This window comes from Equus przewalskii, chromosome 6 (genome assembly GCF_037783145.1).
Source record: "Equus przewalskii isolate Varuska chromosome 6, EquPr2, whole genome shotgun sequence".
NCBI lineage: Eukaryota > Metazoa > Chordata > Mammalia > Perissodactyla > Equidae > Equus > Equus przewalskii.
This window is the reverse complement of record NC_091836.1, coordinates 10906075-10923107: the sequence shown is the minus strand read 5'-3', so window position 1 is coordinate 10923107 and position 17033 is coordinate 10906075. Positions and strand designations below refer to the sequence as shown.

Genomic DNA, 17033 nt, shown 5'->3' with positions numbered 1-17033 from the left:
TGATCATTTCATGAGTCAGAGAAAATTCAAGAGGAAGAAAATTTGCTATTATTCTTGTTTAGTTTAAAGTTGGAACAAAAAGACGTGCAGTAAATCACTCTAAAGATGAAAGTTGACTGTGGGAGGACACCTTGGTCAAGTGTGTGCTGCTGCTTATGTAATGACTAAGACTGGACTCCAGAGCATTGCTAGATGCAATGAAAGATATGAAGATTGTCTGGCATCTCTTTGAGAACAGGGACTATGGAAATCCTTGGAAGCTGGTACAGTTCCTGGCATATAGTTATTAAAACCTCCAGATTTGCATTCAGTTTTAGCTTCTTTCAAGATACTTTAGGGCTTAAAACTTAATGATGGGGACTTGCTGGCTATTCTGTTTCCCTCTCTTGCCTGTCTTCTCCTCTTCCCCTAGACTTTCTGTTTCGCTTTATGTACTGCCGACTGCATCCTCTGGTCTTACAAGAAAACTCTGGTTGCCTTCAGCCATGACAGCCACCAGAGGAGATCAGAAAGCACGAGGAAAAAGAAGACAGAATATGAACTTCTTGATTCTTTCCTCAGCTGTTCCTTTGATGCATCTCTTCACAGCTGCAGAGACTACAGCTCCTGTTGAGTGGTCCTGGCTCCCTCCATGTGTCCTGCTTTCCCTAGTTTTAGTGACGCTATCTCCTCCTCCTTGCTCATTCAGGCTTAAGGGTAAGAATGACTTCCTGCTATCACTACTCTACAAATGTCTCAGTCTCTTTCCTTGGTCCTCTTGAACTTGCTCACAGATCTTCCACTAATGCCTGTACTATATTCTTGAACCATCTCAGTTGGATCCTGTTTCTAGCTGGATTCCTGACTAATACAGAGAAAATTTTAAGTAAAAAAAATATGTAAATAATTTAAAACTGTATTAAAGGTTATTAAGAAAAACTACAAGTATTTAGATAGAGAATAATGAGTGTGAGTTAGATAAAGTTTTCACAGATGGCCTCATTATAGGGTGATATTTAATTTGAAGGCAGAGGTTAAGTGGGAGGCAGCATGGAAAGCACAGGGAAGAGTGTTCCTGATAGAGAGAACAGCAAGTACAAGGGCCATGAGGTAGAAAAGAGCTTGAAATGCTCTGTGCCAGAATTTGGTCATAACACTCTATGAGGAACATTTGGTTAAAATATTCTACTGGGACAGACTGAGGGGAATACTCAGCTTGAGTGGCAACGTACTGATAGATATCTAGTGACAGATACTAAAATTCTTGGACAAAGGCCCACCAGAGAATCAAGCACTTGTTAAAGTGGGAAGTAGTTCAGGTGAGCTGTGGGAACTAAGCAGATGCTCAGATATTAATTTGAAATTGCTGTGATCATGTTGGGACAAAAATGATGATCTACTCCACGTGATAATGTGCTGTAAAGGAAGATGCTATTTCTGTGATCTTGTTTACTTTCATCAGAGTGGTAAGTTAGTCTTTATGTAGAGCTAGATCTCTTAATAACAGTGTTTTTTTCATACTGGTGACACTTCGTGGAAAGGATACCAAATGAGCAACAGAGGCATTCTTAACAGGCTGTGTGTCTTCTTTATCTCTTCTTTTATTTATTTATTTTTGGGGCAGGGCATGAGAGAGGGAGTAGCAAAGAAGGAGTAGAGAACTTAAAGAAACTAAAGTACTAAAGGAACATAATTTGACTGTTGAATCCTACCTGAATGAAAGGGACTTTAAGGATCAATTTACTAAGCATATTTCAAGACTTCCAAAAGTAAACACATCTAACTTATTAAATAAGCCTGCCTGGGGAAATATCCCATATTGTTTTTTTGTCTATAAATTCAGTTTTCTAATTTGTTTTACAATAGGACCTCTGTTTGTTTTCGGATTTAGTGCAAATTCTGGCATTCAAGAATTATTTAATTGCAGGATATACTAAAACCTTTGGCATCAAGCCAAGATATATTATTTTTGTATTTATCAGAATCGAGTTTCTTACTGTGGACAGTTTCAGGCACACTTGAGATCACAACATGGCAAAATGGTGAAAAACAAGACTTTTAAGGTATTATTTAATCTTGTGCATTTAACTAATACAGTGGTGCCTTGGGAGCAAAGGGGGATTGGTTCCAGGACCCCCCACAGATACCAAAATCCATGGATGCTGAAGTACCTTAGCCGGCCCTCCCTATCCAGGAGTATATAGAAGGTCAACTGTATCTTTAGGTTTGGAAGACTTCTTCAGATATCTGCCCAAATACCTCCCTAGATGAATTTTAAATTCTTGAAATGTATTTCTATTTATATGCATCTTTTGCTCAAAAGATGGGCCACACAATAATTTATTTTCTTTTTGGTCTATTATGATCCTGCTTCTATTTAGGTTTAAGCAAAATTGCACATATACGTTATCTCAATCAGTCTTGAAATTAGAAAACATAGTATTTACTATGTTCATGCCCTAAACCCCCTCTTATTAGCTGAATTTTTCATATTTACTAATATTTTCCTCCCCCATAGGCTAAGCTTACTTTAAGCACATTTGTATAGCAGTTTTATCTCCAAGTACTTTATAGTTATGCTGTGGGAGTTAGCTCACCACAACTGAAGTCAAATGATTAGTAAATCTGATAGAGATGCATTCATGCAAATTATAATTATAGAGTCTAGAAAGGACCCCGAGGTCTTATCACCCTAAAAAACCAAAACAACAACACTCTGTTTAAAATAAATCATAATACTCTAATCAAATATAATCAAAATCCCACTCCTGCCTCTACGCCCAACACTCATATTGTAAACATCATTGACAAGTGATTATATATCACAGGATTTAAACCCTCAGAAATGGAATCATTAAGTATAGCAGACATTAGAGTGTGATATAAATCATCTTTCTGATTTGGGGGATGATTACATGTTGTACATATTGACAGCTGGTGCTACCATGTTATCATTTCAGGAGACACTGAAGTAATCAGTTCGCTCACTGTAACTATTGTTGTCATGACTTTTATACTGTTGTCTTATTATATCTTATCAGAATTTACATCTTATACATGGGGAGCAGTTAGCACCTTATCCTTTTATCATCTTTTTATTTACGTCATTGCTGAATGAAATTTAAGAATGATACTGAAATTTTATGACATGTAGGCAAAGAGATTTAAAGCTCTTCTTCTATTTAAAGAAGTTTCCTTTATGTTAAAATGGTAAAATTACATAAGTTATTGTTCATAGAAATGACTAGAAAGCTAATTATAATTGGTTACTTCATCAATTCCCATTTGCCCTTCTTTTAAAAAACGAATAGCCACCAAGGAGTTTCTGAGAAAATGACACCTAACAAAATAAGTGATCCAAAAATAAGATATGTCACATTTTAATAAACAATTGTGTCTAATTATGGAAGAATATGTACTTACTTGCCAAGTGCAAAGCACTCCATCTTAACAGTTGTTCCCTTAGCAGCTGTAACCATGAAAGGAAAATGGACCTCAATTTTCGGCTCATATTCTCCCATCACACCTGGGAAATAAGAATAATCTTTAAGCATAAAATGAATGTCACAATTTCTTTCCAATCCCGGAGATGTTACATTGAAAAGCACTGTGGTTCGATTGTTAATGTCCGTTTGATGACTGCTAAATTTTTGATGCATTGAAATAAGTACACTCAGACTTAATGATTATGATGAAGTCTTAGTCTTCCCTGAACGATTGGGTTGCATGTATGTTCAATACCATTTAAGACAAAAATTACTGAAAGTGTTAATTAACACTGGTAGTTTAGTTACTGATTATGTTCCAGAGGAAATAAATAACTATGAACATTTCCCATGGTAAATAATAGTGTTGATTCTTTTAAAAATAAGTATAGGTGTTGGAACTTTCTTTATCTTTGTCACGTGAATGAATATTTATTTATTAAGTCAACATTTATTTGTTGAATATCCATAATGTGTAAGCATTTTGCTAGGCATTGTGGGAGTTACAAAGATAAATCAGCCATGAACTGTGCTCTCAAGCACTCCACAAGTGTATTCTTAAAGGAAAAAACAACATATACCCAAGTGTGGGAGAAGAGCTATATATCAAAATAATCATAATGCAAGATAGGAAGTGATGGGTGTCATGAATGAGATATCTCTAAAGTATTGTGTGCATTTGAGGAGATTATAAGAATAGTTAGGATTTGGATAAGTAGGGAAAAGATAGGAGTGAAAGTAAATGGAACTGTAAGAACAAAGTCAAAGAGACAGGAAACCACCAGAAATAGGAATATCAGTTTTTCTGGCATGTTGGTATGTGAAGGGAAGTGATACTAGACAAATTTGTGAATATAAATGGAGTCCAAAAAAAGAGGGCTTTGATTATCAGAGTAAGACATTCAAACCTAAATCTGTAAGTAACTTGGAGCCATTGGGGTTTTGAATAGGGGACTGGCATTTTGCTGAGATGTATATACTGGAACTGGAGCAGAGACTGGTAAATCAATTACATTATTCAATAACCCAAGATAGAAGCAATAAAGGCCTGGACTTGAGTTACGGTAGTGAACAAAGAGAAAAGGCGCTAGATGGGAGAACCTACGAAGAATTGAATGTGTTACACAATGAGGGTGTTGGGGATAAGGGTGTGGACCTCATCAATAATAACATTAAGGTTTCCAGCTTGGGGGAGTTGGGCAATGTCAATGAACAGAACACAGCTACAGTAGGAAAGCTGATGACTTTCATTTTAGGAGTATTGAGTGTGATACCTATAGGATATTCAGAAGAAAGTGTCTGACCAGATAACGTAATGAGAGAATGAAGCTTGACATGTGTTCTGGGCATGTTGTACACACTTAGCATCCTAATTTAGAGGTGGCAGTTGAAGCCATGAGATTGGATAGGACTTTCACCTATCAAAATACAATGCACTAGCTGAGGCCTGGTGAATTCCATGGCTAGTGCCCTCAGGTAGCCCTGGAGCTAACTGTCTCCCAAAAATAATTTTTCGGAGATCCTTATGTGTAAAGCACGACAGAGGACATAGTTATCATTTAGCATAGACACTTGTCTGAGGAGCTTGTGTGTGTGTTTGGGGACATCTATGTTTATGCCCATGTTTGTACATATAAGTCTATGTGCGATTCCGTTGTGCATGTATATGTGATGAGAGAGAAGAGAAAGAAACCCAGATAGAATAAAATAAATGTTATAAGATATAAAGGCAAGATGCACTGTATGTGCAAAGGGAGAAAAGGTTACCTTTGGCAAAGAAAATCTTTCTGTGTTCATTTTTTGTTTGCTATTATTGATCTGAGCTGAGCCTTGAAGGAAGAATGCAGATAACTTTAGATGGAAAGTGTTTAAGTTCACTGAGAACATGAAGATCATCTTTCCTCTTTTTGCTAGTTTTTTGCAAAGCAATAATAGAGAAAATATTACTGATGTTTTCATCAAAGAGATTGGGGCTTCTGGACTTGGCTCTGTTAATGACTAGACTGTGCCATCTCTGACAGGTTGCAACCTCTGTGTCTCATTTTTCTAATCTATAAAGTGAGGGAATAGAAGAGAATTACCATTAATGTAATGTTTTGCTCTATCAAGCTAACTCCCTGGATTGCTTCCTAGTTTAATGCTTGCTGCACACAAAAAGTCTGACAAATGGCAAGCGAATTGAAAGGTTAGTACTGCTATATCACTCAAAACAGATGTTTAAGCACTTCGTCTCTATCTCTTTCTCAATAATGGTTTTTGCTTCTACTTCTTTTTTTGTTTCCTTCGCCTGCCCTCCCCCAACACTTTCCAACTTCTTTTCTTTTATGTCCTCGTGTCTTCTTTTTTCCCTCTGTCTCTCCTGAATAGCAGGATTTGGCCTGCTGGTGATACCTGGCTGAAGGTATCCAATGGAAGGTTCATCTTTAATGCCCTCTTGTAAGCCCCCATATGAGGACTCCCAGGCATCTGTTCAGTGGCTATCTTTGACTCCTCACCTGAAGCAGTCCCTAAAGTCAGCTTCCAATCTCCCCATCCACTCTTAACATTGATTCTCTAGTATTCTTGTTCCTTGTCTGCCTGTTAACATGATGGTTTAATAATAGATGATTTAGTATGATGCTTATTAAACTTAACACCCTTACTTCCACTGGTTCCTGTGAATGCTGGCAGTTGCTGAGTGCCGTGGAGTGTTGTAGAAGGGCAGTGACAGTCAAGCTGAATTTAGAAAATATTTCTATATAATTATTTCCAGGGCGTTGTTAGGTCTCAGAAGAAAGGAACTTGAATCTCCAAAGCTCCAGTAGCTTGTGTTGATTTCTTTTCCTATCCTAAATAAAAATTTCCTTTAGAATCCACTTTTATAGTAATGCTTTTGTATTCTTTTTATTAAAGAGCGTCCTACAATTGTACAACATTTCATGTCCTTTAAAACTTTGATCTGCCTCTGAATAATACCAAGGTATTACTGAAATTATTGGTGAATAGGAGCCAGATCCATATATTCTCTCTCGTGTCTTTCAGATAATGTTTGTGAATTGCAAAGAAGACATTCTTTTATAACTTTAATCTTTAAGACGGATTCAAATGATGGGCACTCCTGGTAGTATTTGGGAAGTAATTTTGTCTAGGTAGGGCCTCCTGGTGTTCCTCAAATGATTCCCATTTGGCCAAAGACACTATTAAGCCTCACTGCAGGGCCCAAGAAGTTTGTTAATATCTGAACTAGATATTAAAAATACAATGAAAAGCTTTGAATAAGAGGCTTCAAATTGTTTTACCTAGTTTGAGCTGTACTGTACTATAAGAAATAAATGGCATTTTAGTTCGATAATGATGATATAAGACAGAAATCTCTTTAAATATGTCTCGCTCTTTAACAATTGATTACATTCAGGAATTAAGTTTTGTTTTATGTTTCATGGGATAATTTCATGTTAGAGCTAAAGTTCAACTTAGCTTATATAATATACCCTCTTCCTTTTAAAGATGAGAGAGCTAAGAGTCAAAGAAGACAGCTAATTGGCCCCAGGCCTTATGGAAAACTGTTGGTGGAAATGGGGCAAAAATAGGACTTTTCTGACCTTAAGTCCATACCTATTTTCTTGACATCACTCTGTTGAGGGATTTCAATCACAGAGTATAGGAGTCCATGCATACCACACAAGCTACATCAATTGTTGATTGTCTGTCATGGCTATTTGGTTTATTTCAGCTGCAGTTTTTAATATCTCAAGTCATATGCAGCTTAGCTTGTAATTTCTTTTGTTGGGTAGGGTATGATGATGAAAGGAAAGGGAAACAGTTATGTAAGACACATAAGTAAAGATCAAAATATTAGGCTTATCTCTTCAGTCAAGGTAACTCTTTTATTTTTTGATAGCCCCTAGTACTAACTTAAATATGCTCGAGACACCTCACTGTGTCTTCATGTCTTTCCCCCTACCTATCTCTTCTGGCTTAGCTGACTGCCCTACTTTGGAATTACATGCCATTAAAAGATGACCTCAAATTACTCTAATTCCTAATAACAGAAGCCTTCCAGCTGAGAGCATATTACTCTCTTTCTATGTCTTCATGGTTGTTGATTTTCTTATTTATTCCAATTACTTACAAAGAACTAGAGAGCTTTTCCATAAGTGGAATGCAATTTAGAGCAGTATTTTTCCAAGTATATTGCAGAACAGAGAGCCAATGACAATCAGAAAAATCGGGAAAACTTATTAAAATTTCAGGCTACAGCGTTCAACTCCAAGCCCGGTGATAAATAATCTTTGAAGGAGGGGCTACTGACTCTATTTTTTAATAATTTGTCTGGGTGATTTTATGTACATTAAAGAAATTCAAAGTTGGACCTGCCTTAATTCTGATTTTTATCATCTTATTTGTCCTTTTTAGTATTAGAATGTAGCAGACTAAAAATGCCTGAAAAAATGGCATACAGAGGGTCTATAATCTGCATTCATTGATGACTTGCACTAAAAGTAGGACAAATTATAATCAAATGTATGTATTAGTTCTCATACCAGAGCCAGATTTGTTTGCTTTTTTTTCTGATCATCTGGAGATCAGTTCTGATTGGTCACTGTCCATGTGATGACAGTTGTTACATATTTTAAATGACATTTCTGCCTGACACTCATGGCAATACTCATCTCTAGGGTTAATAATTCATGTCTAGTAAACCTTTAAAAATTGGCATAGCTAATGAGTTAAAAAGGTATGGCTGATCATTTTCTTGTGTACAAAGAATGTATATGATATTTTTGTCTTCAACATCTTTGCCAATTGTACTCCACATCTGTATCTTGTCTTTCAAGAATAGCGGCTTATATTCTCAGTGCTTCTTTTGGGAAATGTCTCTTCCATCTTCTCTAACCATGTGAGTTGAATCAGAGCCACTATCTTCCCATAGGTTCTGCCTTCCTGGCTGTGGTTGTTAACTTGTTATGGGCATCTGATCCAAGCTCGGCCAGTAGAATTGGAGTTGAAGATGTGATGGTGGAGGTTTAGTGACTCTCAGGTGGAAGGGAAAGTGTTATTAAAGACATAGAAGTAAGATTCTATCTGAATTTTATCAGAAATTTAATTTTATTGTATTGAGTATGAAAGAACAGTGAGAGAGAAATTTCAAATATAAGTAGGAGCTAGATAATAAGTAATATCCAGGAACATCATATTTTATTAGTCATCTATTAAGATGCTGCAGCAGTGGCTTGATAAATTTGCACGGCACTCATTTGGAAAAATAGTTTCAACAATCAATAGGCAACTGATTTTATCTAGAGATAGCACCAAGAGTTAATATTATTCATAGTATTGTTATCAGTGATTACATGTTGGTAAATCAAACACAATAAATCTAATGAAGATATAGCTAGGATAAGCATCAAAATGAACTGAACTATAGTTTGCATGTTAAATGGCTTGCATATTTTAATGCATTGAATTACTTAGTGAAATGTCTTGGAGATTTTCTTTTATTTCACCAGAAATATATGTGATATCACAGTTCTCTACATTATTTTTATTTTATACTTCTTGAGTTTCAATAGAAGCTTTATTTGCAATTATTTTTTACTGTCTTTAGCAATCTGAATATAAATATAAAATTATTCTGCTATGGAAGCCCCCTGGCAAGGAAATGAAAGTCCAAATAAATAATAACAACAAATAAGTGATAATAATAATAATGATAAAAATAGAGGAGAGAAAGGAAATGACTAAATAGTTGACACTATGCTTACAGATATTGTGCTGGGTTTGAGACATGTCACTGTACCCATCCTTTCAGGACATATTAAATATCAACCTGTGATTCCCAGATAAATGAGGCAGATCCCAGCAGCAGCGCTGGCTCTATTGAAACATTGAGGCAATCACAGAATCTTTTTAGATTCACTTTCTCCTGTATAATGAGATTGCTAATGTTACTGAGGGTTTAGAAATCTAGTGGTATGTTAGGGAATGTATATTGTAGGTTAATATATCCCTGTTACTTACTGTTTTCAAATAAATTGTTATAGGCTTTGGAGATTTTAATCATTTAGAAAAGTGTCCAGATGCCTCCTTTTCAGTTCCCTAATGAGTCCCTGATAAATAACAGTTTCATAAGCCTAGATAGACAGACAATATATTGTTTTCTCACCTCAAAAAATGTATACTACCCTGAGTCATAGTTCTTTTTAGGTGAGTCATTGTTATGTAAATAAAGGGATTGAAGGATCTCCTGACAAAAGGAAATAAATGACTTGTGTTATCTTCAAACAAATGCACCATTATGAGCATTATTTATCTAGGGAGATTGAGAAGAACTAGAGAGGTTTATTATTATGGGATGTTTTTCAATACTATTATGTATGTTCTCAAAAATCAGAGAAACCAATAGATTTTTTTCCCCTTCCCAAGCATCAAGAATTGGTCAAGGGGCTGCCTCACACTGTAATTGCTTTCCTCTGACTACTGAATTTTAAGGTGTATTTTCTTCTCCTGTTCTTGCCACTGTGATTTTGGGAAATATACCCATCTCCCCCGACTATCATCTGAGGTCTCATTCCATGCGCATCAATAATTTGGAAAAAGAACTTACAAAAAAAAAGCAACTAATTTTTTTCTCTACAACATACAAGCTCTCTAAACATGAAAACAATAGGCTAGATAGAGAAAACTTGAAAAATTTGATAGCAAAGGGTTGAACATTCACTTCGAATGAGAAGTATGTTGAAGAGTTTTCCTTTTTTAGAAAAGTAAATGTTTTCTATTTTCACAAATTTCTCTTCACAAATAAAATTACAGAATCTTCTTTGTAAATATATCTATACAACAAAAACATATATGGTTTCATAATAAGTCCATTATTTAAAACTCTTATGAGTTAATTTTGTATACTTAAATTTTCTTTCACTTTGTGAAGTGTGTGTGTATGTCTGTATGTCTATCTATGTGTGGTTTTGAATATATAAAAAAAAAGAAAAATTTGGTACCTGCTAAAAATTCTGGTACTTTGATTTTTATGATATGCCACCAAGAGCCATGTGACTATAACAAAAGATCAGCTATTGAATGAACTAGATTCCTCACTTCTACAGCCAAGGGCACTCTTTAGAAGCTAGCTGGACTGGACCCAGTAATAATGGGCAAACAACTATATTGACTCAAAAGGAAATTAAATAAAAATACAATGGTTTTGAAAGACATATTAATGTTCAATCCAATAATTAAATGCCTTGAAAGTCTAAATAATTCTATGAGAATCTCCCTCCCTAATCAGAGTTGGTTCTTTTCAATTGTGATTTAATTACAAACTAAGTTTTTATACAATTCATTCAAATATTTATTTCTAAGAGAAGACTTTTTTTCCACTAAAAAGAGAAAGTAAAGTGACTAGAAATATGGTGGACTTTCTCACTGCATTAAACGCGTTAACCATAAATTGTTATATCCATAGTCCTTTGTACAAGAAACTAAAAGCATGCGGTGAGATACAAATAAGATAAAGGTGAGGCAAGGCCAACCTAAGTTATGAGGAGGCAGTTCCTACACACACATCATCTGCAAGGTAGGGAGGATTAATTCAAATGGAAGGGTAAGACTAAGCCAATCAGACAGTAGAAAAGCTGTCTACAATAGCTGAGTCACACACTGGAGCAGAAATAAAGGGAATAGCTATATATCGTGTTGCCAAGATTCCTGTAACTATTTGGATTCAGTTACCTTCCAATCTCAGTTCTCATGAAGTCACGCCATATTATAGACCCTAATCTTGGATTTCTCTAGTATCTCCTTTCTTTTATCATGTCATGTATTTCCTAAAAACAAAAGTCTTTTATTAGGTTCATTTGAGTGAACTTCTGATCCTTGCAACTACTTAGAACACACCCACATTGCCTTTTATTTCTAAACTTTTAACATTCTTCAGAGAGATTATTCCTTCCAGAAAAGTTTCTTACCCATAGCTGTCTATCTATTCATACAGTAATCACCAAGGAGTCAAGGGACTTAAAATATCCTGGAGGAATTAGTTCTGCCAGCTCAGTTGATCAGCTGCCTGGTTGCATAACTCTTCGAGAAAATGTGATAAATGGATGGTTTAAACTATTGTTAAAAGTTTATTTTTACACTTTAATCTGCACAGATTGTTTTCTCACTTCAGTCTTGTTGTTGAGAATGCCAGTATTCCTGCTGTTAGCACTCACATTTGAGATACTAAACATACCAGGCCCTGATTTGCTCTGTAAACAATTCACCACATATTTTATTTTACAAAGTCTTACTGATTTCAAAGGCTCTATGGATGATATAGTTCAAAAGATACATATTTCCCGAGGGGAAACGTTGATTATCACAGCCTCATCACAGGGCTTTCTGTGCATTGAACACTCTAGATGTAGAGAGAGAATAAACACTGGCTGAACACCTGTTATAAGCCTGGCGCTGTGTTAAATGTGTGTAACTAAATTGTCATTTAAATGTTACAACAACAGCAAGGTAGATATGATTGCGCCTATTTTAAACAAGAGGAAACTGATTATTGGAGACGTTAAGCAACTTGCTCAACATCACTAGCTATAAAATGACAAGTAGGGGGTTCAAATCTAGGACTACATTAATTCTGAAACCAACCTCCCCTCATTATGCTATGCTGCTCCCCAGGAAAAGTTCCTACTGTTTGCAAAGCAGAATTCATTTTGTCAACTCTAATTTTGTGGACAACTAAACTCTACTTCAAATATTACTTTTTCAGGAAAGATTTTTCTGATCTTCTACTCCCTGCCCCTCCCTACCCAACAAGGTTAATTTCTTTCTCTCTTTTTATATGTGTATATAAGGAAAGAGTACTATAATATATATACAGTTATAGAATACATATATATGTTGTATTCTGTTCCTATATATATAGACTATATGTATACGTTATAGTACTCTCTTCTTTTTTTTGTAAAACTAATCACGATTATAAGCAATTGTTTAATCTGATAGCACTTGTATTCCTTTCTCAATCTGTTTCTCTTCTAATCTATAAGCTCTACCAGGACAAGAATTACACTGTTTTATTCCCTCTGCATTCCCAAACAGTGCCTGGTACAAAGTCAGTGCTCAAGAATATTTGATAACCGGATTAATGAATCTGCTCATCATCAACTCTGTGGAAGATATGTGATAGGTGACATAGAAGCAGCAAATATTTTATTTTTATGTATTTCAATGCTTATGCTCTTTTTTCATTTTGAGGAAAATTGAAGGCAATTTTCTAATGTGGAATCATAAAAATCTATATTTTTGTTTTAAATTACTGTGATATGGTCACATGAGCATAAACAATATTTTGTGAGTGAATAAAGTGATAAAATCTCTCCATTTGTCCATAATCAATCAGTTGCCAAGTTCTGTTAATTTGCTTTCTATAAAATCTTTCCCATCCACTCCTTTTCTTCCATTCTGATTGTCATTAAGTTAGATTCCCTTTTATCCAGATCATTAGCTTCCTCAGTGTAGAGATCCTTGATGGCATGCGTGGTGGTCCTTATAGGATTATAAAAAAGAGAAAATAGGAGAGAAATTTGAGATATGGCTTAGACAGCTCTTGGAGGAAGTCTTGCTATAAAAGAAAGCAGAGAAAATAATATGGGAGCTGGAGAGAGGTGTTGAATTAAGAAAGAGTTACTTTTAAGATAGTAAATATTCTAATATATTTACTGAGGAGAATGATTCAGTATGGAGGGAACAAATGGTAGGAGAGAGGGGATAAGTGCAAGGAAATTCCTTGAATTAAGAGGGCATGGAGTCCAGTGCATAGAACTGCCAAGAACAGTTCTTTAGTCGTAATAAGAGGTAAGGTAGCATAAACGGATAGAGGTACAGGTAAGATGTTATATTTGTTGCTGGAGTAATAAACAAAATCATAAATTTCAGGAAAAACCTATGTTCGAAGTTATGTATTTTTTCCTATCCACAGCTGCATAGAAACATCATGAAGTGAATGGGACAAAGGCTGAGGTTGGGGTTAGAGATCTGCCAAGTGAATAGAATGTGATAGAGAGACTGGGGAGATACAGAGTTGGGAGTGTACAGAGAAAAATGTTTATAATGGATGATTTTGTAATCTAAGCTAGAAATGGAAGGCATCTGAGGACATGAGGGTGTGATGGACAGTGAAACAGTGGATTGATCAAAGCACTGGGGAGCCTGAGAGGTTGAAGAATGGTTTCAGTGGAACGTGCTAAACAGAATTATTTGGACAGAAAGGAGGCTATGGGGCAGACAGCTGTTTACTTAAAATTGAAACTTTGATGAAGGCAGAATAATTGGTAATGGCAAAAATCAGCCTATTACTTTTGTAATGGATAGCTAAGGTGGGATAGGGTACAGGTTCATAGGAAGCAAGGAGGTCAAGAAACTGAGAGGTCAGGACATTGAATGGATCACTGATGTAAATATAGATGTCACCAAGACAGAATAAGATCTTCTATAAATAAGGAAGACTGAACTAGAAGGATGAGAGATTATTACACTAGAGTTGACTGCAACTGCTGAAAAGCATATCATGGATCCTTTCTCTTTATTTACTAATGTCTCATTCCTTAGTTTTCCATTCAAAGACTTCAATGTTCTAGCTTCCAGTTATCTTTTCAACTTTACCTCTCACTCTTCCCCTTTATGCATCCACTATTCTATGTGACATAAATGATTGTTATTTTCAAAATGTACATTATCATTAACTAATTATGAGCCTTCACACATGCTGTTGATCTTTATCTAAAAATACCTTAATCTCATCCCTTGCACACTAAAATTCAGTTTATTAATAAACTTCACTTCAAATTGTATCTCATCAAGAAGACGAAGAAGGTCAGGGCCGGCCCTGTGGCCAAGTTGTTAAATTCATGCACTCTGCTTCAGCGGCCCTGGGTTTCCCCAGTTTGTATCCTGGGCGCAGACACGGCATCACTCATCAAGCCATGCTGAGGCCGCATCCCACATAGCACAACCAGAAGGACCTACAACTAGAATATACAACTATGTACTGGGGGACTTTCGGAAGAAGAAGGAAAAAAAAGAAGATTGGTAACAGATGTTAGCTCAGGTGCCAAGCTTTAAAAAAAAAAGATGAAGAAGGAGAAGGAAAAGATGGAGAAGGAAAAGAGGAGAAGGATGAGGAAGAGGAAGAAGAAGAAAGAACACAAAAACCAGCTCTCCTCCCTGTAAAAAAAAAAAACAAAAAACTTCCGTAATTCCCCCAGCAAGAAATCTTGTCCTCTACTTCTGGATTACGTGATGTTTTATTTCTTATGATAATAATTTTGTTCTACCCTGTATTGCAGTTATTTACATACTGCTATTCCAATTATCTCAGTGGTCAAAACCATCATCACCAAATCTGAAATATCCTATCTAGCCCAATCTTATTCGTAATTCTCCTTTAGTCTGTCTTCCTTTCCAATGTCTTTGTAACATATCTTTGAACTCCTGGGTCATTATAAGCAAACTCATCTTTTTGTACAACTGTTTTAATGCCTCACTTTATCTGCTTCTCAAAAAGAAACCTGAATTTTCCCATATCATATTCATCTGGCTTTCCTTAGTCAATAGATTAATGTGGCATGCTGTCAACTCATTCTCCAAAATGTCATTTAAGACTCCAGATCAACATTTGAAACTGCTGGTCTGTCCTTCCTATTACAGCTGGAGTTACCGTCCTGAAAGCAAGCAAGCAAATAAACAAACAACAAAGAACAACAAAAAAACCCCACAAAAACTTCTTAATAGCTAATTCCCTTCTTAAAGGACTCTGTTTCCTCAATAATATTTTTAAAATAAAATCTGAACCCCCTAGCATTTGCTTTCAAAGCGCTTCACGATTCGATCCTTACGTCTCTATATAGCCTTATATTTAGTGACACCTATCTTCCCAAATCTTACACTGTAGCCATACGACACTTTTCTCCACTTCCCAAACTAACCATGCCACTTTAAAAACACATGCTGTTTGCCTCTCTGTAATTCTTTTAACCTTTTCCTCTATTTAAGAAACTACCATTCAGCTTTAAGAATCATACTTAAATTTCATCTCTGCATCTTTAGAAGATTTAATTTTACTCCTTTCTTTGTTTTCACAGTAGTCAGATCAAACCATTATTTCAGCGCATTTCTCATTGCATTTTAATGATGTTTACTTCTACGTATTCCTCATTGCATTGTGGTATCTAGCAAAGAGGAAATGAAGTGTATTCTTCTTTGTACCTGCAGTGCCTGAACATAAATTGATTAACTTCTGTCAGGCTACATGTCACTCTTTGGGGCAGCCTGTATTCCATGGTCTGCAAGTTTTTCTTGTTGAACACTTGATTCCGTTTCCTTATCAAAATGTTGATCTACTATCTTGCATTGATTCTTATAAACATTTTCTTCACTTCTCATTTGAAGTTTGAGAGTGTTTCAGGAGCAAATCAAGGAATTTTATCACGTTCTTTCTAGTATTTCTTTCCATAGACATAATTTTAATTCAAACTGTCACTGCCTTGACCTTGCTTGCTGGTATACTTGGCCTGTGGTTCTGCTGTTTTTTTCTATCCAATCCATTCTGTACAATGAATCTAGATTAATTTTTGTAAAATAGCATTATCATCGTTTATTTCCCTTTCTTAAAAAATCAGTGATTCCCCATTGCCTTATTGGTGAAATTCAAACTCATTGTTTTGGCATATAAAGCCCTAAAAATCTGCTCCAAAGCTAAAGTTTCAACCCTAGTTTTCACTTGACCATAAAAAGTCCACTACTCTGGTTAGACTGTCTCTGAAATGGCGCATTCATTTATCTGCTATATTGAACTTATCAACCTATATATCCACTCAAATGCTCTTCATTAACAAGATCAGATTAAATTTCTTTTGCTCAATAATATTTTCTACAGCCACAGTAGCCCACAATGATGGATCCATACTGTATATCTTATAGCATTTACTATTTACACTTCTCATCTCTATTTGGTCATGTTTTATTTAATGTTTTGTGTTTTCATGTCTTGTTTCTCTAATGAGATGGCTAATTTATTGGTGGCTAGAGCCATATCTTACACTTAGTTTTGGCTCATACAGGCTCGGATCATGGTAGGTTGATGCACATAGATAGTCCAAGTCTACTATAAACCAAGTGATAAGGGCTAGTTACTAAGTACCAAATTATATATCCAGTATAGAATGACAAATAACCTTCAAATTCATTCAAGAATTTATCATTACTCAAGATTGAGAAACCATCATAAAGCTTCCAGAATTTCCCCCAAATCCTCATGGATAATTTCAGATTTCAATGTCATTTGGGAGAAAAATTAGATTTACCAATTTTTGATTCTATATGGATATATACATGTGTATATAACAAAAATATATAATATTTTAAAAATGGATTAACCCATTAATATATTGTAGAACTGTCTATTCTTTGGTCATTAAAAAGATTTAATTTAGGTCTTTAACACTGATGAAATGGAGATTTTAGCTTAAGCTTGTCAATGATGATGACTAAATCACAAAGTATTTGAGTTTTCACATCTTTATTTTCACAAAAGAATCT

The 17033-nt window shown here is 35.4% G+C and overlaps 1 protein-coding gene across 2 annotated transcripts in view; it reads right to left on the bottom strand.

Annotated features, from left to right (window-relative positions):
• CNTN5 (contactin 5) overlaps positions 1–17033 on the bottom strand; it is a 1129093-nt gene that overhangs the window by 281179 nt on the left and 830881 nt on the right. For both annotated transcript variants that reach the window (XM_070623012.1, XM_070623013.1), the window contains one exon: positions 3403–3505. In XM_070623012.1, coding sequence (XP_070479113.1) covers positions 3403–3505 — 103 coding nt within the window. The remainder of the gene's footprint in view (positions 1–3402; positions 3506–17033) is intronic.